The 23,912-nt window shown below is 64.4% G+C and overlaps 2 protein-coding genes across 6 annotated transcripts; both read left to right on the top strand.

Moving 5' to 3' along the window:
* The first annotated feature begins 4,197 nt into the window (after window positions 1–4,197).
* LOC142004079 (persulfide dioxygenase ETHE1, mitochondrial-like) lies at window positions 4,198–7,543 on the top strand. The gene is made up of 7 exons (XM_074981497.1): window positions 4,198–4,257; window positions 4,681–4,825; window positions 5,004–5,152; window positions 5,554–5,683; window positions 6,010–6,099; window positions 6,503–6,619; window positions 6,840–7,543. The coding sequence occupies exons 1-7, from the start codon at window positions 4,198–4,200 to the stop codon at window positions 6,890–6,892; spliced, it is 744 nt and encodes a 247-aa protein (XP_074837598.1). The 3' UTR covers window positions 6,893–7,543.
* A 4,312-nt stretch (window positions 7,544–11,855) lies between these two features.
* Window positions 11,856–23,886, top strand: PHLDB3 (pleckstrin homology like domain family B member 3). Of its 5 annotated transcripts, XM_074980737.1 has the most exons (16): window positions 11,856–11,965; window positions 13,660–13,903; window positions 14,515–14,610; window positions 15,457–15,609; window positions 15,898–16,026; window positions 17,116–17,271; window positions 17,756–17,866; window positions 18,668–18,736; window positions 19,453–19,548; window positions 19,697–19,799; window positions 19,942–20,053; window positions 20,272–20,359; window positions 21,328–21,387; window positions 21,467–21,689; window positions 22,330–22,415; window positions 22,903–23,886. In XM_074980737.1, the coding sequence occupies exons 2-16, from the start codon at window positions 13,670–13,672 to the stop codon at window positions 23,035–23,037; spliced, it is 1,851 nt and encodes a 616-aa protein (XP_074836838.1). In that variant the 5' UTR covers window positions 11,856–11,965; window positions 13,660–13,669; the 3' UTR covers window positions 23,038–23,886. The 5 variants fall into 5 exon arrangements, 4 of the variants coding, with proteins under 4 accessions (XP_074836838.1, XP_074836839.1, XP_074836836.1 ...); XM_074980738.1 differs by lacking the exon at window positions 11,856–11,965 and having other exon boundaries at window positions 12,378–13,903; window positions 22,371–22,415; window positions 22,903–22,970; XM_074980734.1 differs by lacking the exon at window positions 11,856–11,965 and having other exon boundaries at window positions 12,381–13,903.
* Window positions 23,887–23,912: the final 26 nt, after the last annotated feature.

Raw genomic sequence — 23,912 nt, 5'->3', positions numbered from 1 at the left:
AACCTTTCTGGGGGAAATTGAGTCAAGCACCTGATTCCCCTTACAGAGGGAGGGAAATCAGTGGAGGACAGCTGGGAATGAAGGCCACCAGCCCTGGCTCCTAGTGACCTGCCTCTCTGCATTGCTCTAACCACTAGATCCTCCTTTCTCCTCGCAGAGCTGGGGGTAGATCTCAGGCCTCCTGGTTTCCAGACCCTGCCCCAACCCAGCAACCGCCATTCCCCTCTCAGGCCAGGGGAGAGAATCAAGGATCCCTGCCTCTCACCGTGCCCCCACATCCAGCCATCCTTGCTCTAACCACTCAAGCCCACTCCTGTCCCAGGGCTGAGGGCAGAAGCCTGGTGCCCTGGCTCCCAGTCCATCCCCTGCTCACACAGGTGAACTGTCAGTCCCAGGGTGTGGCTGATTCTCCATTTCCTGCTCACCTGCCCCATGGTTATCCCAGCCTGCCGCTGACAGCAGCCAGGCAGGAGGGGGTGTGGCAGGACCCCTGCCCAGGCTGGCTGCTGAGCAGTCGTCGGCCCCCCCAGGTCAGGAGAGAAAAGCCCCACTGCAGCCCAGGGCGGAACCAGGGGCCCTGGGCAGGGAGTGAGGAGAGCCGAGGCCGTTCTGGGGAGCGCCCCAAATACCAGGCTGCTCACGCAAGAGGGCTGGGGAATAAACAGGAAATGCTGGCGTGCCGAGTGGCTAAGCTGGATTAGGGAATGGGCACATCACGGTGACTCGACAGATAGCTCCCATGACGGCACGGTGGGTGCAGAAGGGCTGGTTCGCTCCGGCAGGTCAGGAAGAGGGAGGAGCAGCTGCCTCGGAGCGCAAAGAGGGCAGGGGAGGCCACAGCAGGACCCGGCTACAGGCCGCCGAGCCAGAAAGGGGCTGGCAGATGAGACCTTTGTTAAACCACTGAGAAAACCATCCAAAGCCCAAAGGGGATGTGGTAATTAACGCTCCGGCTCAGCTTTTCCACCTGTCTGCAGAATGACGTTTATTCTGTGCGCCAAAGCATGTGTGGATGTGCACCACCAGTAGAAACACACACAGCCGGCTGTGGGCACTCTGCTGATCTGCCGGGCGGCAGCTGAATCTCTCCTGGGCAGCTGCCCGAGCTCTCAGCTTCCAGGGCACGCTGGCGGTAGTGGATGCGTTGGGAAGATCCCACAGCTGGCACCCGTTAGCTCTTGGGGTGCACTGGTGACAGCAGCAAGGGGGGGGGCAGCAGCGCCGGGTTTGGTTCAGCCCACAAGGGAGGAACTTGTTGGGGATCTGCAGGGGGAGGCCTCTGGAAATGACAAGTGCAAAGCATGGGGGGGTGGGGGTAGCAGAGGGGACTGTGGCTTTGAGAAGGGCCAGCCCAGAGAACCAGGGCTAAGGGCAAGTGTAGGGACAAAAGTGTCCAGGGCAGTTTTTACAGGGACAATATGAAGGACACGAGGGCCAAACGGGACAAGGGTGGCTTGCCCAGGGGATTACGTTCTATGGATACGTGAGACGCCAGAGGCAGAGCCAGGACGGGGCTGGCCCATTACTCAGTGAGGAGGGGAAGAAAAGGAGAGAAAATGCAGCTGGGGATGAAGTGTGAAAGGCCTCGTCTGCTTCAGAAAAAGCGAGCGGCTGCCTGGCACAGCAGCGGGAATGGGGAAGGAGCTCAGGCTGCGCGAGGGAAAGCCCGAGTGACGAATTCTCTGGTTACTTGCCACGTCTTTGGAATCCGCCCTTTGGTACTTCAGGGCTGGGCAGATGGGACAGCTGAGCCGCTAGCGGTTATCTGTGAGAACTCGTGGAGCAGGAGCAATCCCGCGATTGTGCCTAGCCACGAAAGGGGGAATAAGACCCCGGGGTGGAACTGCGAACCACGACACGTAACCAGCACATGGGAAGCTCATACCAATCCAACAACCTGTTTCTAAGCATCTAGAAGTTACCAAGGTGAGAAGCAACACCATGGATGTCTCAGCAACAAGTCACATCACGCAAACCTCAAACCCTGCCGGGACAGGGGAACAGGCCTGTGGCTAAGGGAAGTGGTAGACGTGGTATAACCTGACTTTGGTAGGGCTTTTGGTACTGTCGAGCAGTGCCTGTTCCTAAACACACTGAGGGAATAGAGCCTAGAGGGGGTCCTGGAAGCTCCCAATCTCCAGGCTGCTGCCTGGGGTCCCACTGCTAGGCAAGGTCACTGCTGGTCCCGCTCTCCTTACACACACCACGCAGGGAAGCTCAGGCACAGGCCACGCTCACGCAAACCAGTTGTCAAATCCTCCTCCTGGTCACCCAAGCGCGCAGAGGGCAGGGTTAGAATTCACAGGAGAACCCCGGGAGGCAGTTTGGGCAGGACAAATGCGACCTGCTCCAGACGGGTTCGGTCAGTCGCCCACACATGCCCTGGACAACGACTGCTGGAAGGGATCTGGGGTCCGACTGACGCCCTCCGTGAGTCGGCAGCGTGTGGCTGCGGCAGGGCCGGAGGGCAGCTTGGTGGGCCGGATCGGCAGGAGTGTCATGAGCAGGAGCTGAGAAGCGGCTCCAGTTCTGGGCACAGCAGAGAGCCCAGGGAAGAGCGACAGAAAACGACCAACGGCCTGAGAACATGATCTCGCTGGGCTGGAAGAGACGGGGAGGTTTGCTCAGGGGTTGCGGGGGGCTCATAACAATTTCCGAGTACGTAGGAGGTTGAGAGGAGGGTGGCGGGTGTTCCCCACTGACCACAGCGATGGGCTGAAGCTGCGGCCGGGAGGGTTTGGTTGGACGTTGCCTGCCTGGGGTTGAGCTCCAGGGTAAATGCCCCAGAGAGGTGGAATTTCCTCACTGGGTGGTTTTAAGCACAGGTGTGAGAAACTCCTGCCAGGGTGGGCAGAGGACAACTGGGCAATGCCCGGCACTGCCTCGGGGCAGGGGACAGGACGAGACAGCCCAGCCGAGTGAGGGTGGGCCCTCGTAGGCTGATCAGTGTATGACCCTGCCACCACCTGCGTCCCAGCCAGCCCCCCAGCGGAGGATCAGCCCCCACACTCCCTAAAGGGGACCCTGTGCCTGGGACAGGCTCCCAGGAGGTCGGGTGCATGGACCGGGGGATGGCAGGGGGGCATCAGGGACCTGTTTGTGACCCCCCCCCCACACCCCCAGTGTGTCTCCCTGAACATCCAGCTCCCTGGGACTTAACTGGCCCTCTGCGGGTGTGAGCCAAGCCACACCCTGGGCAGGAAGGATCAGCCTACTGCAAGAGAGGGAAACTGAGGCACAGAGGTGGCAGGACCATGGACTGCAGATAGAAGACAGAAATACTGCCTCCTCCCCCCTCTCCCCGCCGCAACATGAGACACCCAGCCCTGAGTTGGGGAGAGAATCTGGTGGCCTGGCTCTCGGCCCCTCTGCTCTAACCACTAGACCCCACTCCCACATCAGAGCCAGGGATAGAACCAAGTTGTCTGGATTCCTCCCCCACTCCTTCCCCTGCAACCAGTTACCCCACCCCAGCCACTCTACAAGCTGCTCCGCTGCTTCTTTGGAAGCAACATCCCCGCCCTGCCCAGGATTGGGAGCTGTGGTGGGCTTGGGTGAAAGCCCGGTGACCTGGCTGATTGCTGGGGCGGGACCCTGGCTTAGCCAGGTGGGGGGGCTCCCTGGGACACCGGGGGGGAGGGCACCAAAAGCACAGTGAGAAACCCACCTGTGTGACTGTCAGTGTGCAAACCAGCCGCAGGCGGGGCAGGGGGATATGGCTGCCTCGGAGGGCAGTGGTGTCTAGTGGTCAGAGCGGGGGGGCTGGGAGTCAGGACACCTGGGTTCTCTAGAGATGGGCACATAAGGCACAGCCTGGGCTGGGTCGAGGGGGTGTGTGATTTGGGCCCAGGCTGGGGCACTCTCAGGGATGGTGCGGAGCTGGGGAGACGGTGCCTCCTTCTGGGCTGTTGAGGGGTCACTGTGGCTGGGAGGGAGGGAGGAACGATGCCATGGCGCAAGGGGGAGGGAAGGGAGTCCTAAGCCCTCTTCTCTACCCACTGGGCCCTGCTTCCCTGCCCCACCCTGGGGAGAGAACCCAGGTGACCTGGCTCCCAGCCCTGCCCTCCAGCCCTAATCACTCTACAATCTCCAGCCTGCCCTTTCCTCTCCGCCTCCTTCGTCCCTCCCTCTTCCTCCGGCATTTAAAGGGCTCATCACGTCCAGCCAGGCACCCATGTGTCGCCCACAGCCCCAGCCATGGCCCTGAGACCGAACTGCACTTGTGGTGCCCAGAGCCAGCGTCTGCTTTTCCGGCAGGTAAGCTCTAGCCAGAGGGGCTGGGTGCCAGGGTGCCTGGTTCGCTTCCTGGCTCTGGGAAGGGAGTGGGGGCTAATGGTCAGAGCGGGGTGGGAGCCAGGGCTGAGTGGATACCGTGCAGTCCCCTTGCCTGTTGGGCCCAGAGCCAGTCGTGGGGCTGTGATGTGCTCGTTTTCCCCCTGGGAGCCCTATGGTTACTAGGCCTGTGCTGCTCGGGGGAGCCAGGCTGACATGGGGCCCCAGGGGCAGCAGCAGGGCTGGATGTGGAGCTGCTGGCTGTGAAGAGACAGTAACTGTGGCTTGCTGTCATTGGGGGTGGGTGGGAAGGCTCAGAACCCGGGAATCCTGGCTCCTAGGCCCCCCCCCCGCTCTAACCACTAGACCTCACTATCCTGCTGGTGCTGAGTGTGTCTCTCTGCCCAGCTGTTCGAGCCCGAGAGCTGCACCTACACCTACCTGCTCGCGGACCGGCAGACCAAGGAGGCGATCCTGATCGACCCTGTGCTGGAGACGGCCAAGCGTGACGCGAAGCTGGTGCGGGAGCTGGGTCTCAATCTGCTGTGTGCAGGTGAGAGCAGCGCTGGGGGGTGGTGTCTGTGGGTCAGGAACTGAGAGATGGGGCCTTTGCCCTCCAGGGTGGCGCTGGCCTCGGCCCCAATTTAATTGCACGGGGAAACTGGCCGGCCCAGAGTGGGGTGGGGAGTGGGGCAGGGTCCCGTCTAGCAACCTGGTTCTGCCCCCTGCAGCCAACACCCACTGCCACGCTGACCACATCACGGGCACTGGGCTGCTGAAGAAGCTGCTGCCGGGCTGCCGCAGTGTGATCTCCAAGGCCAGCGGGGCCCTGGCCGACGTCCACATCCATGAGGGCGACGCCCTGGAGTTTGGGGCCTTCGTAAGTCCCTGGGGCTGGGGCCTGGACTCCTGGGTTCTCTGCCCAGCTCTGGGTGCTGAATGGGGCCCGAATGGGGGAGCTATGAGCTAGGACTCCTGGGTTCTCTGCCCAGCTCTGGGTGCTGAATGGGGCCTGAATGGGGGAGCTATGAGCTAGGACTCCTGGGTTCTCCCACTTGCTCTGTGAGGGTAGTGGGGTCTAGTGGCTAAGCAGGGGGCTGTGAGCCAGGCCTCCTGGGCTCTCTGGCCAGCTCTGGGAGCTGAATGGGGGTCGTGAGGTTAGGACCCCTGGATTCTCTTCCTGGTTCTGTGAGGGCAGTGGGGTCTAGTGGTTGGGGGGGGAGAGCCAGGACTCCTGGGTCCCATTGATGGGTCATGTCACTGGCTTCCCCCTGTCTGCAGGCCTTGGAAGCCCACGCCACCCCCGGACACACAGACGGCTGCCTGACCTACGTGCTCAATGACCAGAGCATGGCCTTCACGGGGGATGCACTGCTGATCCGGGGCTGCGGCCGCACCGACTTCCAGCAGGGTGTGGCACCGGGGACGGGGAAGGGGGGGATGTGTTGCCGTGGAAGGGTTTCCCTGGCGAGGTGATGAATGGTAACCAGGGGGACAGGACATGATGACGGTTGTCACAGCGATGGGCCGATACCTTCCAGGGCGACGCCCTGTGGTTGCCCTGGTGGTGGGGTTATCCCTAGGGTATGACTGATGGTTGCCATGGAGGGAGAACTCTGGCTCTACCTGCTAATTGCCACAGCGATGTGGACCACGGCCGCTGGTTGTGCTTAGGGCTGGGGCAGTGGCTGCTCTCGGGGTGTCCCCCCGGTAACACTTCTCCCCCCCCCCCGCCAGGCTCCCCCGAGACCCTGTACCGCTCCGTGCACGAGAAGATCTTCACACTCCCCGGGGACTGCCTGGTCTACCCCGCCCACGACTACACGGGTGAGGCCGCCTGCGGCAGGGGGTGGGGGTGGTCAGCGTCGGCCCTCGTGCCCTAGGGGGCGCTGCGGTCCGGGGCTGTCCCCGTGCTCGTGCCCCGGCCGGGCACTAGGGGGCGCTGCCGTCCGGGGCGGTCTCCGGTGCGCGTGCCCCGGCCGGGCACTAGGGGGCGCTGCCGTCCGGGGCGGTCTCCGGTGCGCGTGCCCCGGCCGGGCACTAGGGGGCGCTGCCGTCTGGGGCGGTCTCCGGTGCGCGTGCCCCGGCCGGGCACTAGGGGGCGCTGCCGTCCGGGGCGGTCTCCGGTGCGCGTGCCCCGGCCGGGCACTAGGGGGTGCTGCGGGGCGGGGAGCAGCTGCAGGGTCCCTGCGGGCGCTGCCGCTCACGCGTCCCTTGCCGCCCCCTGCAGGCCAGACAGTGTCCACGGTGGAGGAGGAGAGGACCCTGAACCCCCGACTGACCCAGAGCCTGGAGGCCTTTGTCCAGCTGATGAACAACCTGAACCTGGCTCCCCCCAAGAAAATGGGTGAGGCGGGGAGGGACGCGGGGTCCAGTGATTGGAGCAGGACTCCTGGGTTCTCGGCCCGGGGTGGGAGGGTTGAGCGGAGTGGGGTGGGGGCAGGACTCCTGGGTTCTCGGCCCGGGGTGGGAGGGTTGAGCGGAGTGGGGTGGGGGCAGGACTCCTGGGTTCTGTTCCCAGCTGCAGGCCGTGCAGAGAGTCTCTAAAGCGTCTGTTCTCCTGCCAGGTATCGCTGTCCCGGCAAACCTGAAGTGCGGAATCCAGGACGTGGAGACTTAGCCCCACCCCCTTTTCTCCAAGGCCCCGCCCCCACGGCCCTCCCACCCGCATAGGCCACACCTCTCATGACCCTTGCAAAGACGAAGCGGGGGGGCGGGCTGTGGTCCCCTCTGGCCAGTCCCACTTTGAATGGAAGTGGGGAGCTGCCCCTTCGGCTCCTAGGTGGGAGGGGCCTCCCGGAAGCAGGGAACTAATGATATTCAAGCATGGCAGCTTCTCCTCCTGGCCAGACCCCCCACTCTCATTTCTCTGGCCCTCCTGGCTGCCCCCCCACCCACCAAATCAGGCACTGGGGGGCTCCTGCTGGCCTTCCTGGGAAGCAAAGACAGACTCCCATTTTCCCTGAGCCTGGGAAGCAGAGAGCAGGAACCCCCAGGGCCTGCAGTGGGGTCTAAGAGACCCTCAGCTCCCCCCCATGCCTGTGTTTGAATAGGGGGGTGCCCTGGAGCCCACCCCACTGCATCTGTCAGGGTCTTCCCCACCTGAGCTGAATAGGGGGTAACCTCAGCTCCCAGGGGGCCTGGATGAGGACTCTTACCATGAGCTGGACTCCTCTAGCCCTGGTGTCCCCTCTCTGTGGATGGGGGGCTGAGGGAGAGGGTCCCTTTGATCTCAGGGGAGATGAGAATCTGCAGCTGCCAAGAGAATAAAGTTTTCTTGCATCCATTTGGACTTGAGTTTTCTTCACAAGGTGGGATACTGGGGTAGAAGGGCCTGTGTGGTTGGGTGGTCAGGGCAGGGAGGGGACTGGATAGTGGGGTAGATGGGCCCCTGGGGTTGGCAAGGAGGGGGTGAGATATGAGGGTAGATGGGCCGGTGCAGCTGGGCGGGGGCAGCAGGGAGGGAGCGGGATACTAGGGTAGATGGGGTGGCAGGGAGGGGACAGGATAACAGGGTAGATGGGCCCCTGGGCCTCGTCTCTCAAATGTTTTTTCCCGGTGCGGAGGAAATCTTGTTCTGTGTCCATCTGGAGGTGATGCTGCTGGAGGGGCATGTGGGGCAGGGCAGAGGGTTGGGGTGCAGGCACAGGCTGGGGCAGGGGACAAGGGCTTTGGGGTACAGAGTGCCCTAGGTGAAAGCACTGCCCTCAGCCCCCTTGCTGCGCAGCTCAGAGCCAGGTGAGTGGCACTGCTACACAAGCAGGGGCAAAGGGGGCTGAGATGGGCGGGTGCCAAGGAAGGGGTGCCTGCCCCCCACAGCAGCAGGTCTGGGACAGCTCTGGGTTGAGTGCCATGGCCAGGGCAAGGCTCCCTCGACACAGCAGCTACATGCTGGGGCTGGCAGGGACAGGCAGCTCTGTGTGCAGCTGCCCTCCATGGGCCTCGTTAGGCAGCTGTGCAGGACTCACCTCCTGGGGTGAGCTTGGGGGGCAGCCCCCTGCCGGCTGGCTGGGCCCATGAGGCCAGTGTGTTACTTCACTTCCCCACCAGGGGTGCTGCTGCTCCCACACACCTTCCCCAGCTGGGTCCAGGGCTTTGCAGCTCCGGGGCTGATCTAGATACATCTGTGTTTTAACTGTTTTCTCCTGGGAGTTTTTAAATATTGCGTCAGGTCATTGTACATCTCAGTGCGTTCAGCCCTAGTACATAGAAATGGAGTTCTGTTCGGTGGGACGGTTCCTGGAAGTAGATGAGGTGCAGAAAAACCTCTCGGTGCCCTTTAGTTTTGGATTGCTTAATTGCTCCCCCAGCCGGTGCAGTTGGGGAAGCAACCCCGCACACCCCAGGGTAACAGCAACAAGACAGGAGTGTGTTTGTGTGTGTGTGTATACACACACACACACACACACACACACACACACACACACATCCCTTGTTAATCCAGTACTTTATTTACAAGTACTCTCTTAAACCCGGGACGCTTACACCTCCTTAGCTCACTCAACGAGTCAACTCCCCCGCTAATATGAGCCTTACCCCTTCCCCGTGGCTTCACCCCCATAGTCTGACCCCCCTGCCAGCCATGCAGCCCCAAACTGCAGCAGCCTGAACGCCTGTAGCCCCATAGCCTGCCCCCCCCACCAGCCCCATGGCCCCAACCTGCTGCAGTCTGAACCCCCCCGCCTGTTCTCTCCCCCACCCAACCCGCCACAAGGTTTTAACCCTCCCTCCCACTCACGGCCCCAAACTGCCCCCAGCCTTTAACCCCCCAACCCAAAGTTTACTCACCTTTCAAAAGCAGCACCACCTGCTGCTGCTCCTTCGCCCAGGTAGGAGCACTAGGAACCAGAGACTCTTACCTGTATTTTAATGGGGATTTCGTGTCCCTCTTCCGAGTTTTTGCCCACGAGCAGAGAGCCGGGAGCCAGTTGTGCTCATCCAGCGAGGGATGAGGGTCTATACCATGTGCATATGATGAGTGTCAATCGCCGTGTGTGTTGCCAGTGTGGCATTTGCCCTTCCCCTGGGAAGATCCCTCGCAGGACTTTTCAGTACAACACTGGGGGTTCTCTCTCCACACACGCCCCAAGGGGTCCAGCCCCCTCCTCTGCCCTCTCCCCCCAGGACAAGCTGCAGGATCCTGCCCCTGGCCCTTGCCCTGGCTTCCATCCCTCCCACCATCCCCCAGCCTTCCTCTGGTCCTACCAGTTCTCCCCCTCCCCTGCCCTCTGCGGTGGGCACCCTGGCCTGAGCCACTGCAGCCACCAGCCTACTTAGAAAAGGGACCCCCCCCACTCTTGGTGTGTCCCCATCCACCCTGACCCCAGCCAAGTGCAGAGCTGGTGTGGCTCTGCCCCGGCTGGGGAGAAGGTTGGGCTGCCTGGTGATCTCTAGGGGGCTGAGCTAGAACCACCTCCAGATGGGGGCTCCCATATGGGGCGCTGCCCCTTTAAGTCTGCCGCCCCTGAAGAAAGGAATACTGGGAGATGTAGTCCCCAGGGTTGATGGGTGTTGTAGGCTGGGCAATGATGCTGGGAAGGGGGCTGGGCTATAAAAGTGCTCCCTTGCTGCTACCAAGAGAACGGGGGGTAGGGCTCAGTGCAGCTATTTTAACAGCTCTGGCTGGGAATGGGATTGCAGGACGCTGCTGGTGCTTCCAGTCCTGGATCTCAAAGCAATTGTCATTAGCTGAGGCTCATAAATGCTTTTGTCCTGGGGAGCCAAGTTTGGCTCCTCCTCACTGTTACATAGGGGGGGAAACTGAGGCACAGAGGTGGGACATCTGTGCAGGCCACAGGAGGGTAGAAGCTAGGAGGTCTGGCTCTCACCCAGCCCTCCTTTAACCACTAGACCCCACGTCCCTCCCAGAGCTGGGAGAAAAGCTCAGGAGTCCTGGCTCCCAGCCCAGTGTTCTGCTGGGTGAATGCTGTGACGCCAGAAGCCAGGGAGGGGTTTGAACAAGCCCCTGAGGCATCCCATGTGGCCATGTCAACTATACAAAGGATTGGGCTGGCTGGCGTGGGGGAGCTGGGTGTGGGGCTTTGCCCTTTCATGGGTGCTGGCTCCTAGGGGGGCTCAGGCCAGGACTGGCTGGCTCCAGGGCAGCAGGATGAGGTCACAGGGCCTTTAGAACTAGCCCTATAATTGCTTAAAAGCCCTGTTTCCCAGCCCTGGGCTGCAAGGCCCTGCCCAGCTCTCCTGGGAACACGGTTCCCAAGGGAAAGCCCCGCCAGCCATGTGTGGGCGTCAGCTGGCAGGACCCAGCCTGCCTCCACCCGCAGCGGGGAGACAAACAGGTTTCTCTCACGGATGTTGGGCTCCTTGTCCCTGCATTGGGCCTGGAACCCAGGAGTCCTGGCTCCCAGCCCCTCCCCCCCCAGCACTAGATCTCTGGAATCCCTGGGGTAGCTGATTGGCCACTTCCCCCCATTTTACAGCAGGCTACCTGGGGTGCTGGGTTGGGCTTGTGTAACCCCTGAGGTTGTGTGAAGCCAGATGTGGCTAGAGGGAGCCCATGTCCTATTCCCTCAGCCTCCTGAGCCAGGCAGTCCCTGCCCGAGAAGAGCCCTGTGCTTGGGGAGAGGCCAGGCCTGCAGAGTGGGGTGCAGGGGTGGGTTTTGGGGCTGGAGGGGGAAAGTTGAGCCTCCTTCTGGCTCAGGGGGGGCAGCCCCCCAGCCATCTGCTGAACAGCCACCTTGCTGGCAATTAACACCTGCCCGGCAGACATGGCCCAGCAAGGGAGGAGTCACCCTATGCCTTGGGGTGGCTTAACTATCCTGTTCCTAGGAAAGGAAACCGAGACACAGAGCAGCTAAAGAGCCTTTGCAAACTTTTCTGGCCCCTACTCGCCCCCTCCTCCCCACAGGCCCAGGCCGCTCAGAGCTGGGAAGAGAACCCAGGAGTGCTGGCACCCAGCCCCACCCCCTAGCACAAGGTAGGAGCAATGGGCGCGCTGGCCTAGGGGCGGTTCGTTGAGGACAAAAACTCCCGGCCGGGCCCTCCCGCGGCCTTCGGTTTAACTGCTCAGCTTCCTCTGCTCCGGGATCTCCCTTCGCCCTGCGGGCCAGTGGTTAGAGCACGGGGAGGCAGCTGAGAGCTAGTGGTTAGAGCTGGGGGGGGGCTGGGAGCCAGGACTCCTGGGTTAAATCTGGGGCACGGGGGCTGGGGGTGAGAGGGGAATCCAGGACTCCCGAGTTCTCTTCCAGCACCGGGAGGGCTGGGAGCAGGACGCCTGGGTTCTCATGGACGCTGGTGGGGGGGCTGGGAGCAGGACGCCTGGGTTCTCTCTCCAGCTCGGCGAGGGGGGGGGGGGCAGGACGCCTGGGTTCTCTCTCCAGCTCGGCGGGGCGGGGGGGCAGGACGCCTGGGTTCCCGGGGCTGTGGCTGACCCTCCCCTCCCCGGCGCTGATGTTACAGGTGTTGGGTTTCCAAGCGGGGCTGGAGCCGTGCGAGCAGCCCCTGCCTGCCGCCCCCCCGCCGGAGCCGGACGCTGCGCGGGGCGGGGCGGGGCGGGCGGTGAGGGGGGCCGGAGGGCAGCACCGCGGGGGGGCGGGGGAGAGAGAAAGAGAAACAACCGGGCGGGGTTGGATCCTTCCTCCGCCCTGGCTCCCAGAGCAGCTGCTCCCGGACACCTGGGTTCTTCCTGCCTCCTGGGGGCGGAGGGGCGGGGGACCGTCCCCACGCACGGACCGGGGTGAGTGGTGCGGGGCCCGGGCTGGGGGCGGGCCAGAGGGAGAGGAGAGCCCCTGGGCTGGCTGCTGGGGTGATTCCTGGAAAGAATAGTGGTGCTGGGAGCCAGGACTCCTGGGTTCCCTCTGGCTCTGGCAGGCAGCTGAGGGCTAGTGGTTAGAGCCGGGGGGCTGGGAGCCAGGACTCCTGGGTTAAATCTGGGGCATGGGGGCTGGGGGTGAGAGGGGAATCCAGGACTCCTGAGCTCTCTTCCAGCACCAGGAGGGCAGTGAGGTTGAGTGGTTAGAGGTGGGCTGGGCACCAGGACTGGGCGTTCTCCTGGGCTCGGGGAGGGGTGTGGGTTCTAGTTCGGGGTGGGGGGCACTGTGAGCCAGGACTCCTGGGTTCTCTCTCAGTTTCTGCCTCATTTCCCTCTGGAGCAAATAAATGATCCCCTGGGGGGAGAGGTGTGAGATCCGCTGGCCACCCCCAGGGAACTCCCTGGGAGGCTGAAATTCAACCCTCCCTGTGGCCGGCAACGGGTTAACAAGTGCATTGACCCTCGCTCTGCGGGACCAGGATCACCCCCCTCACCCCATTGCCCCGGAAAATGCAGTTCCATGTGCTGTCCCCAGTGCCAGCCCTGGCGCCGGTTCGCTGGGGACAGTCTGGCACCAGAGATGGAGGAAGGTGCGGAAAGCCGGGTGAGCCAGGGTCAGGGTGTCCCATGGACACAGAACAGAGATGCAGCCACCTCTGGGGTGAGGCACTGGGTTAGGTCAGACAGGGGCCCCTTGCGTAATGCGGAGGAGGAACATGGTATCTGGCCAACAGCCCTGTAGCAGGTTTCAGAACAGGAAGTGAAGGAGATTTTCTGTGTCCCCTTTGAGAGCAGGGGGAATAATTCTGGGGTGAGGCAGTTGCTGATGAGGAGCTGCGGGGTAAGGGAGTGTGCTATTAAGAACCCCTGCCCCAGAGGCGACTGCATCTTTCCACCAGGTGAAGGATCCCTGCAGGAAGAGCTGCACCCCAGAGGTGGCTGCATCCCCAGGTTGGGAAGGGGCCAGGAGCCCCGGGGGTCCCGTGAGGATGCAGGGACAGCTGGCAGGCCGGGAGGGCTCCAGGTGGGGGCTGATCGTTTTCTTTTGTCCTGTTAGAACAAAGACGTCTCTCTTCTTGCCTGCCCAGTGGAAAATTCCACTCCCTGTGCTGGGCTTGGCTCATGCTTGGTGTCCCTTCCCACCCCCAAGATCCGGGGTGCTGCCCCCTGGAAGGAATTGCACAGCAGGGCCCCACACCCATGGGGCCGCTTTGCCTTTCAATAGCCAAGGTTGGAGGTTTGTGTTGGGGCTGCACTCGGCTTAGCTCCAGAGCAGGCCCAGGGGACACAGGCTGCAACATTGCGCAGCAGGGAGTCCCCAGGCTGACACTGCTAACGAGGGCTGGTTTTGCAGGGATCCTTCAGCCAGCACTGAGAAGCGGCCACCTCTGGGGTAGGGCATGAAGGGCTGTTCAGACAGGACCCATCTGGTGCTAAGATGCAGCCACCTCTGGGGTGGGGCCCCCGGATGGTTATATGGGGAGATTTAGGGAAGCAGAAAGGGGTGCTAAGCTGGGGCATTGGGGCAGGTCCCGATGGCCTGAGCAGAGGCCCCACTGGGCCCCTGCCACCAGCACAGCACAGTGCCCCCTAGTGCCACCTCTCGCTTGCGGTGGCAGGTCTCTGGCCATGGTTCTGCAGGAGGCAGAGAGCCCGGTGGCGCTGAGCCAGGCCTTGCGATGCCCCTTCCTGGCCCCCATGGGGCAGGACAGGCTGAAGGGGACGTCTCCAGCCCAGAGCCTAGAGGCAAGTCAGGCCCTGCCTGGAGGTGATGCAGATTTGCTCTCCTCCGGCCCTGGGGGAGCCACAAGCGACAGCACCGAGGAGGATGAAGCCAGCAGCACAGAGAGTGCCCAGAACGGGGTGAGTGGCACAGGGCCTGTCCCCTCTAGGGGCACCGGCTCCACCCAGCCCAGGGCGGGACAGGCTGGCTCAGGGGCAGGGAATGGGGCAGGGTCTGTCCCCTCTAGGGACGCCAGCTCCACCCAGCCCAGGGTGGGACAAGCTGGCTGGGGGGCAGGTAATGGGGCAGGGTCTGTCCCCTCTAGGGGCACCGGCTCCACCCAGCCCAGGGCGGGACAGGCTGGCGCAGGGGGCAGGGAATGGGGCAGGGTCTGTCCCCTCTAGGGGCACTGGCTCCACCCAGCCCAGGGCGGGACAAGCTGGCTCGGGGGCAGGGAATGGGGCAGGGTCTGTCCCCTCTAGGGATGCCAGCTGCACCCAGCCCAGGGCAGGACAGGCTGGCGCAGGGGGCAGGGAATGGGGCAAGGTCTGTCCCCTCTAGGGACGCCAGCTCCACCCAGCTCAGGGTGGGACAGGCTGGCGCAGGGGGCAGGGAATGGGGGAGGACCTGTCCCCTCTAGAGGGCGCCGGCTCCCACCCAGGCTTGAGGGGAGGGGCTGGCTGGCGCAGGGGGGTGGGGTATGGGTCCCCTTGTGGGCAGGGCAGCTCACTCCCACTCCCCTGCTGCCCAGGACGACGACCCCCAGGCGGGACTGGAGGGGTCCCACCCGCAGCGGCCGCAGGAGGAGTGTCCGAGCCGGGCTGTGGAGCTGCAGCACCAGAAGGAGGTGAGCATCGAGGTGTGTCCGGCCCCGGGCTCCCCTCCTTGAGTCAGGGATCTCGGGGGGGTGGGGGGCATTCCCAGCAGCCAGCACCTGGGAAACCTGTCTCACCAGGGCACCGCGCCCAGCCGGCGGGGAGGGGCTGGGGTGGGTCTGGCTGCAATCACAGCAGTGGCTGGGTTTGGGGAGAGGGAAATCCCTGAGCTGCACTGACAGGACAACTGGGTTACCCCTGGCTCCGGCAAGGGAATGGGGGTACGTGAAATAGAACAGGGAAGGGCTGGGAGCCAGGACACCTGGGCTCTCTGGCTTGAGGGTGTGTGTGGGATACGTGGGTTAGAGCTGGGGGATGGGGGCTGGGAGCCAGGACACCTGGGTTCTCTGGCTCAGGGGTGTGTGTGGGATACGTGGGTTAGGGCCGGGGGCTGGGAGCCAGGACACCTGGGTTCTCTGGCTCAGGGTGTGTGTGGGATACGTGGGTTAGAGCTGGGGGATGGGGGCTGGGAGCCAGGACACCTGGGCTCTCTGGCTTGGGGGTGTGTGGGATACGTGGGTTAGAGCTGGGGGATGGGGGCTGGAAGCCAGGACACCTGGGTTCTCTGGCTCGGGGGTGTGTGTGGAATACGTGGTTTAGGGCCGGGGGCTGGGAGCCAGGACACCTGGGTTCTCTGGCTCGGGGGAGGGGGGTGAGATACGTGGGTTAGGGCTGGGGGCTGGGAGCCAGGACACCTGGGTTCTCTGGCTCGGGGGTGCGTGTGGGATACGTGGGTTAGAGCCGGGGGCTGGGAGCCAGGCCTGGCCGCGGGAGGGCAGTGGGCTCTGGTTCCAGGTCAGACCCGCCTCTCCCGGCAGGTGAAGCTGGAGCGGGTGCTGCTGGAGCGGGCGCTGCTGGAGCGGGCGCTGGCGGCCGAGCGGCGGGAGGTGCTGCGGGAGGAGCAGCTGGTCTTGCAGCTGCAGAGGAGGGTGCTGGAGACGGAGCGCCAGTGCCGTGCCGAGAGAGACAAGGTCAGAGCCCTGCCCAGCCCCTGGGCCTCCCGTGTGCTGCCGCTTTTCCCAGACTCCTCTGTGCTCCCTCCCGATTGGCCTCTACCCCAAAGAAGCATTGGGATCCCTCCCCCCGGGCCCTTTTCCCCCATGTCAGAACCCTTTGCTCCTGTTCAGGTGTGCCCACCTTTCCCAGCATCCTTTGCTCCAGGTTGGCCCTTCCCCCAGGAGTCTGGGCTGGGGTCTGGCTGGGGTCAGGTGTCCCTGGAACCCAGGAGTCCTGGTGGCTGACCCCGCCCCCTCCGGCAGGAGAAGGTGCGGCTGGGGAAGGAGCGGCGCAAGGTGGAAGAGCTCCAGCGGCAGCACCACGAGTCCCAGACCCACCTGTTCAACCAGCCTGAGAGCATGCGGGAGCGGATGCAGAGTCAGCTGCAGCAGGTAGGGGCTGCTATGGGCTGGTAGGGCCCAGTGGGACCCCAAGGTGGCCCATGTACATTGCTATGGCCCAACAGCAGCTGTGTCTATGGGCAGGCCCAGATGTGAGATTCTTGGAGGGGCAGCAAATCTGGTGGGGGGACCCAGTGCGTGTGGAGCCCCAGGGAGCTTTGCTTGAGGTCTGTCGCCCCAGGCTCTTATCAAAGGAAGCTGTCCTGGGCTAAGAGGGACGGTCTCCCTGGAGGGGTCGCTGGGTAAGGGGTGGCAAAGGAAGGGCAGGAATGAACAGTCAGGTTTTGGAAGGGAGAGAGGTAACTCTTGGTGTCCCCCAGAGCGAAGCCTTTACAATGTGGCCATAAAAGATCACGAAAAGGGGGTGAACCGCCAGGGGGCAAAACTCCCAGCTGACACAAGCTACTTCAGCTCGTGAAGTCCCAGGCAAACTGGGAAGCATTACACGGAGCGGGGGACACGGCAGTAAATGAAATCCAAAGGTGTCAAGCGCACGGCCTTGCACCTCGGAAAGCAGGCGCAGCTAGACACAGGAGCCGACGGGCGTTGAATGAGCTGGTACCACTCGAAGCTGTTGGAGTGCTCTGAAAGCAGCCACTCGGTACCGGTGCAGCGGCCGACTGAACAGCACATAGACTCTTGGGAATCGTGAATCAGACAGAGGCTCTGTCTAAATCCCAGGTGCGCCCACGTCCTGAGCCCTGTGTGCCGGTGTGGTCGCATCATCTCCAGAAGATCTCTTGGCCGTGGGAAGGGCTCAGGGGAGGGGTGGGGTTTACGCTGGCTGCTGTGCGAGGGGGGGTTAGTACGACTGGGATGTTTCAGCTCGGAGGAGAGACAGCTAAGGGGATCTGACCGAGGCCTGTGAGCTCGTGGCTGGGGCGGAGAGAGGGAAGAGGGGAATGTTAGTTACCCATCTTCCTGACCCAAGCACCTGGCTTTGCCCCTGTGGGCAGACAGGGTACGGGGCAGGCTGCACCCGGGGCTGACCCGGTTGAGCCATGTAGTCCAGACGTACCAGCCTCCCCCTGCGGAGCTGGCCTGGACCTGGGCATCCTGACGGGGTCTCGCTCCCCACAGACATCGGAGATGCTGGAGGGGGCCCTGAAGAGCTACGAGGACCTGGAGTTCCAGCAGCTGGAGCGGGAGAGCCGCCTGGAGGAGGCCCGGGAGGTGGCCTGCCAGGCCTTGGCCCACCAGATCCTCCAGGTCCAGGAGAGCCTCAAGGAGAGGAAGGTGAGTGGGGCAATCCTTGGAGATCCGCTCCAGGTCTTACCCTCCTGCAGCTCCCTTCCAGGGGCACCCAGCCCTACTCCAGGTCTTCCGGCCACCAAAGCCCATTCCAGAGTGGGAGGGGACCTAGAGACAGGGATCCGGGTCTTACCTTCCCCCTGGACACTGACACCTGGGATCCATTCCGGGGGTGCCAGGATCCAGGTCTTGAGCCGCAAGTCCATTCCAGAGGGAATGGAGGATCCTGCTCCTAGTCTTGGCTACACCTGGAACCCAGCCCGGCGGCAAGAGGATCCAGCACCAGGTCTTATCCTCCTCCTGAGTGGGGGGAGGGGGTGCAGGGGCTTGGCCCCATTCCAGGTGGGTGTCTGGATCTGGTGCCAAGTCTTACCTGTCTCTGGGGGGCTGTTGGGGGGAGCAGTCCCCCTGGCCAGCTCTGGGGAGGGGACACTCCTCCCCCACAGGATTCTCACCCCGTTTCCCTCAGCGGACGGTCCGGCAGCTGGAGGGCCAGGTGCGCTCAGTGCAGGACGACGTGGCTGGTGAGGGCCGCAGGCTGGCACCAGAGACCGGAGAGGCTGTCCAGAGCCTCAGCTCGGTGAGAGCCCCCTCTCCCCAGCGCCGGGGAGAACCCAGGTGTCCTGCTGAAAACCCCCTCCCCCGAGCGCCGGGGAGAACCCAGGCGTCCTGCTGGGAACCCCCTCCCCCGAGCGCCGGGGAGAACCCAGGCGTCCTGCTGGGAACCACCTTCCCCGAGCGCCGGGGAGAACCCAGGCGTCCTGCTGGGAACCACCTTCCCCGAGCGCCGGGGAGAACCCAGGCGTCCTGCTGGGAACCCCCTGCCCCCAGGTGCCGGGGAGAACCCAGGCGTCCTGCTGGGAACCACCTTCCCCGAGCGCCGGGGAGAACCCAGGCGTCCTGCTGGGAACCCCCTTCCCCGAGCGCCGGGGAGAACCCAGGCGTCCTGCTGGGAACCACCTTCCCCGAGCGCCGGGGAGAACCCAGGCGTCCTGCTGGGAACCCCCTTCCCCGAGCGCCGGGGAGAACCCAGGCGTCCTGCTTCCCAGCCCCCTGCTCTTCTCACAAGACCCCATTTCCTCTCAGCCTGTGTGTGTGGGGGGAGGTGCTGGGTTGGCTGGGCCCATGCGTCTGAGCCAGGGGCCAGGCAGGGTCCCGTGTGTGGGGTGTGGGGCAGGATGCTGTGGGGTGGAGCGGGAGGGGCTGGCAGAGGTGGAGCAGGACAGGGTAAGGTCTTGTGGGGCAGCCTGGGAGTGAGGCGTGAGAGAGTCCCTGGGTCAGCGCATGGGGGGGTCAGGAGCCGGGCTGCGGAACATGTGGGAGCAGGGCTGGGAGTGGGGCAGGACCCTGGAGGTGACCCTGGCCCCCACCGTGTCCCCAGGAGCGGCGCCGGGTGGACGAGGACAGGAGTGGGGACCACTCGCCCGTCAGTAACCAGGAGCTCACCAAGGTAACCCCCAGCTCCTCCTCCTCCCTCAGGGTCCCCCCATCCCCACCACCCTGGACCCCCAACCCTGCCTGCTGCAGTTCAGATCAAAGCTTGTTTGTGTCCTGAGTCTGTGACGCTCCCCCTTGTCCCCTACCCCGGCTGCCTGGGTCCCTCCAGCTGGGGGCCGGGAGCCCCTGGTAAGGCAGCACCTTGATCTGGTGCCCCTGGACTCCCCCCCGCAACACCCAGGAAGAGCCTGGCCTGAGCCTGCCAGGTCCCTCCTCCCTCCTTTGTCTCTTCCGCAGCCAGGCGGCCCCCGGGCTGCCCCGTCACCTCTGATTGTGGCAGAGGAGGGGCCCGGCCTGCGGGTGCCAGGCTGAGGTGATCTCCGTCCCAGGCATGGGCCCCCAGGGGCCTTTACACCACCCACACGCCCTCATCTCACCTCGAGATCCCAGAGGAACACACAGGGAAACTGAGGCACCGCACACTAACTATTCACTCCCCTGCTGTCACACCTGGGCAGGTGCGGTCACGCTGCTGCCTGCTGGTGAGATTGAGGCATTGCAGGCAGGTGGCTCAGAGGAGATGGGGAGGCAGGACTCCTGGGTTCTCTCCCCAGCCTTGGGGTAGTGGGGATCTGATGGATGAGAGCCCGGGGGGCAGGTCTGGCAGTCAGGACACCTGGGTGCCCCCCCCCGACGTCTGTGTGTCTGTCTACGTCGCTGTCTCTGCAGCTCATGTTCACCCAAAAGACGGATCGGAAGGTCGTGGTGCTGGGTGGTGATCAGAGCGACCCGGCCTGCGTGTTCTCCGTCCGCAGCTCTGTCCAGGTGTGTGTGTCCGTCTGGTCTGTGCCCGTCCCCCGCTGCCTCCGTGCCTGGTTGTGTCTGTGCCCTTTCCCCCAATGGCTAGAGGGGGGCAGAGCCCGGGACTGGGGGAAAAACCCAGCTTGTCGACCCCCTGGCTCTCTCTCTCCAGGGCTCCATCGGGCTGCAGCGATCGGCAAGCCTACCCCGCAGGCGGGGGGGTGACCGGCCGGCCCCCCGCTCCACCCAGCGCCCCCTGTCACTCAATGCCAAAGGTAGGCGGGGAGGGGCTGGGAGAGCTGGGGTGGGCACTCTGAGGGGCTGGGCCATCTCCCAGGATGCTGCAGGGGGGAGCAGCGATTTCTGGGAGGTTTCTCTGGCGTGGGGGGACTGACCCCCCGTCTCTGACTCTCTCAGGGGGGCTGGAGCCAGACATCCTGGAGCTGCAGCTCTCGGCAGGGGGTGACCGGCGCTGCGTGCCTCTCACGCACCTCAATGCCCCCCTCTTCCTGCAGGAGGGGCCCTACAGGTGAGATTCCCCACTGCTCCCCATCCCCCCCTTCCCTGGGGACCCCCCGTCCTTTCCCAGCCCCCCCCCATCACCTCCGGGGGTCCTCATCCTTGTGGCTCCCAGCCGCAGGCCCCTCCACATTCCCCTCCCCCATCCCGTTGTGTCCCCTTCTCCCCCCAGGGGAGGCCCTGCGTCTCCCTGGCTCCCCGCCGACTCCCTGTGCTGCTCCCTCCCAGCCCGGGCTCCGCGGTCTCCAAGCTGGCGGAAATGGAGCAGAAGGTGCGGGAGGCCATGGCGGAGCGAGAGCGGCTGCTGCAGGCGCGGGTAAGAACCCAGGAGTCCAGCCTCTCCCCTCTGCCAATGTCCACGCTGACCACTAGACCCCACTCCCCTCCCAGGTCGAGGAAGAGAACCCAGGAGATCTGACTCCGACGCCTGGCCCCAACCCGCTGGACGCCCCCTCCACTGCCAGGGCCGGGGCTTGAGCCCAGCAGTCCTGGCTCCTCCAGCCCCTCTGACGCCTGCTCTGACCACTAGCTCTCACTCCCCTCCTGGGGCCGGGATCCAATCCAGGGGCCCGAGCTACCGGCCCCTCCCCTCTTCGACTCCTGCTCCCCGCCTCTTGACTCCCACTCTCACCCACCAGCCCCGCCTCCCCCCAACTGGGGATTGAACCCAGGAGCCCGGGCTCCCCCCCCGCCCCCCAGACCCATCAACCCTTTCAGAGCTGGCGAGAAAACCCAGGAGTTCTGGCTCCCACCCCTCCCCCACCCTAATCACGGGACCCCACATCCTCCACACGTCTGTCCCATGGTCTCCCAGGCGGGAATGGGGAAGTTGGGTTTTGCTGCATCAGCTGCTGGTTCCCTCCCTCTGCCTGGCCTGGAGCAGGGGGCAGGGAGCAGCTGGGACTAGTGGGGGGGGAAGGGGCGGGGCCTGCTTGGCAGTGGGTGGGACCAGGATGGAGCGTGGCCAGTGGGGGGAGGGGCTTAGCGGCTGGGACAAGGTGGCGTGTGGGGCAGAGGGAGGAGTCCAGCGGCCCAGGAATGTGGTGGAGGTGGGGGCGTGGCCAGGGATGGGGGTGGAGCCATGGTGAAGGGGAGGGTCCAAAGGTGAGGCAGGTTGGGTGTGGGGCCCGGGCTGGGGCTGGAGGGCAGGATGTGGGGTGAGGCCCCACAGGAGGGGGATCTCCATCGCTGGTGCTCCCCATGGGCCAAGGGGTGGGGGTGGGGCTGCCAGTCTGGCGATGGGGGGCAGGCCCCCAGTGATCCCCCCCCCCCCCGTCCCCACAGGAGGTGAAGCGAGCGGCCCAGGGAGAGACCCGACTCATGGAGTCACCCCCACTTGCCCAGGTGAGACCCCCGCCCCTCCCACCCTGCCAGTGCCCCCGTCCCCGTCCCCACCCATTTAACCCCTGCGTTGCCTCCCCAGGCCCGCAGCCCAGGGCCGGTGCGGGAACCCTCTGCTCCCGCCCCCCTGGACCTGCGCGCCCACCTGGAGGCCTCGGGGCACTGCCTGGAGACCTGCCCCGAGGTGCGGGTGACGGGCAGAGCCTGCCGCGGCTTCCTGGTCAAGATGGGCGGCCGCATCAAGACCTGGAAGAAACGGTGGTTCTGCTTCGATCGCCAGCGGCGCCTGCTGGCCTACTACACGGGTGAGCCCCCCACCCCGCCCCCACCCCAGCCCCGGCCACCCCAGATCCCCCTGCCCCCACCCCGGCCCCGGGTACGCCAGATCCCCCTGCGCCCCCTGCCCCCTCCCTGGGTACTCCAGATCCCCCTGTGCCCCCCGCCCCCGGCTACCCCAGATCCCCCTGCCCCCACCCCGGCCCCCTGCCCCCCTGGGTACCCCAGATCCCCTTGTGCCCCCCACCCCTGTGTACCTCAGATCCCCCTGTGCCCCCTGCCCCCGCATACCCCAGGTACCCCTGCGCCCCCCACCCCTGGGTACCCCAGATCTCCCTGTGCCCCCACCCCTGGGTACCCCAGATCCCCCTGGGATGCCTGCTGGCCTACTACACAGGTGAGCCCTGACTCCTCCCAGCACCTCCTGCCCTCTGGCGCGGTGGGGGGTACCAAAGGGTGCTGCTGGTGTACTGTGCGGGTGAGCCTCTGGTGCCCCCTGCCCCCAAGGCACCTTCCTCCGGTCAGCCAACCCCCAGTAATGCCATTTGGCCCACGCTACCTTGGTAAGCCCCCAGTGGCCCTGTCCCCTGGCTTCCTCGTCCCCCTGCCTACTGGGATACCCCTGCCTGCCCCCCCGCTGACACCCCTCACTGCCCTGCCTCATTGCAGACAAAGAGGAGACGAAACTCAAGGGTGTCATCTACTTCCAGGCCATTGAGGAGGTTTATTACGATCATCTGCGCAGCGCCTTCAAGGTACGACCCCCCGCACTCCTCAGAGCCGCTGCCCAGCCCCGTTCGACTTCCCCGTCACTCTGATCACCCCATCGCCTCCTCGCCACCCCGACCCCTGACCCAGCTCATCCCCGGCCCATTCCGACTCCCCTCCCCAGGGTCCCTCTGCTGCCCCCATCCCCCAGACCCTCCAGTCCCCTCTTGGCTTCTTTAGCTGCCCCGTCCGGCCCTTGGCTGTCCCCTCGTCCATCCAACTTCTCCCCCTGCCCTCCCAGCTGTCCCCTCGATCCCCCGGCCCCTCCAGTGACCCCCTGGCCACTTCAACCCCACCAGCCGCCTCTCAGCCCTTCCTCTGCTTCCCTGGCCCCCTCCAGTTGACCCCCTGCTGCCCCTCTGGTGCCCTCTGACCTGCTTTGCCTCCCCATCCCCGGGCTGCATTCCCTGCTGACCCCTCACACCCCCAGGGTGTCCCTGTCAGCCCCCCACCGTATGACCCTTTCCCCCGCAGAGCCCCAACTCCAAACTGACCTTCTGCGTCAAGACCTACGACCGGCTGTTCTGCCTGGTGGCTCCCAGCCCTGAGGCCATGCGCATCTGGATGGACGCCATTGTTACGGCCGCTGAGGAGAACTCCCGCTACTGAGCCCAGGGACCCTCCTGCCCCCGACCCCCCACAGGTAGTATCCACCCGGTGGGCATGGCCAGCTGGGCTGGTAGCCCCGCCCATGCGGCAGGCAGGGGGTGAGGACGCCAATGGAGAGAGCATCTCAGGTCTTCAAGGTGTGAGACTCACTTGTCCCTGCCCCTGGGAGGGGCTTGAGGGCAGGGCAGCCAATGGGGCAATAGACTTGGATCTTCAAGGTGTAATACCATGCTGGCCCCGCCCTGTGAGCCTCAACGGGGGCAGGGCCTCCAATGAGATACAGACACTCCCAGAACTGATACAAAGCGGGGCAAGCGACTTTGACTCCCCACCCATCGGAGAAGGTGAATTCTGGCCAATGTGATGCGGGCTCATCCGGGCTGAGGCTTGACCAATAGGAAAAGACTTGCTTGGAATCTGCACCAATAGGAGAGCTGCTGTAAATGTCAGCCAGTGGGGCTGGGGAAGCCCTGGTTGGAATTCCCACCCGTCCCAGGGCACACAGCAAATTACCCGAAGTCTGGGCTGGCGTTTGTGCCAACGGGGGAGACCTGAGCTGTGCTGGGAATTGCCTTGGGCGTTGGAACGGGCGTCAGGGCTGCACCTGCTGGTGGAGACTGGGATCGAACCGGGGCCGAAGTTCTGACCAATGGGGCGTGTGGAGTTGCTCTGATTGGGCGGCTGAGGATGTGGGGGCTGTGGGACCTTTCCCAGCATGCTTTGCACCATGTCGCCAAGACGCGGGGGGCCAGGGCAGCAGGGGGAGCCCCCCCAGCTCATCCATTCCCCACCGGTGGGGGTGCCACAGAGCCGCCGCAGCTATTTATTACAGAAACTTGTCTGTCCCACGAGCTGTCTCTCTTTGGCCGTATTGC

This window comes from Carettochelys insculpta, chromosome 30 (assembly GCF_033958435.1).
Source record: "Carettochelys insculpta isolate YL-2023 chromosome 30, ASM3395843v1, whole genome shotgun sequence".
NCBI lineage: Eukaryota > Metazoa > Chordata > Testudines > Carettochelyidae > Carettochelys > Carettochelys insculpta.
Note: the sequence above shows the minus strand (reverse complement) of the source record. Positions and strands in the feature narration are given on the sequence as shown.

Bases quoted from the DNA above. Each gene is read 5' to 3' on its own strand.
- PHLDB3 (XM_074980734.1), top strand. From the start codon at position 13,517: ATGGGGAGATTTAGGGAAGCAGAAAGGGGTGCTAAGCTGGGGCATTGG. The intron at 17,272-17,755 runs GTGAGTGGGGCA...CGTTTCCCTCAG, and splicing joins AGAGCCTCAAGGAGAGGAAG to CGGACGGTCCGGCAGCTGGA. The intron at 20,054-20,271 runs GTGAGATTCCCC...GCTCCCTCCCAG, and splicing joins CTGCAGGAGGGGCCCTACAG to CCCGGGCTCCGCGGTCTCCA.
- LOC142004079 (XM_074981497.1), top strand. From the start codon at position 4,198: ATGGCCCTGAGACCGAACTGCACTTGTGGTGCCCAGAGCCAGCGTCTG. The intron at 5,684-6,009 runs GTGTGGCACCGG...CCCCCCCGCCAG, and splicing joins CCGCACCGACTTCCAGCAGG to GCTCCCCCGAGACCCTGTAC. The intron at 6,620-6,839 runs GTGAGGCGGGGA...TTCTCCTGCCAG, and splicing joins GGCTCCCCCCAAGAAAATGG to GTATCGCTGTCCCGGCAAAC.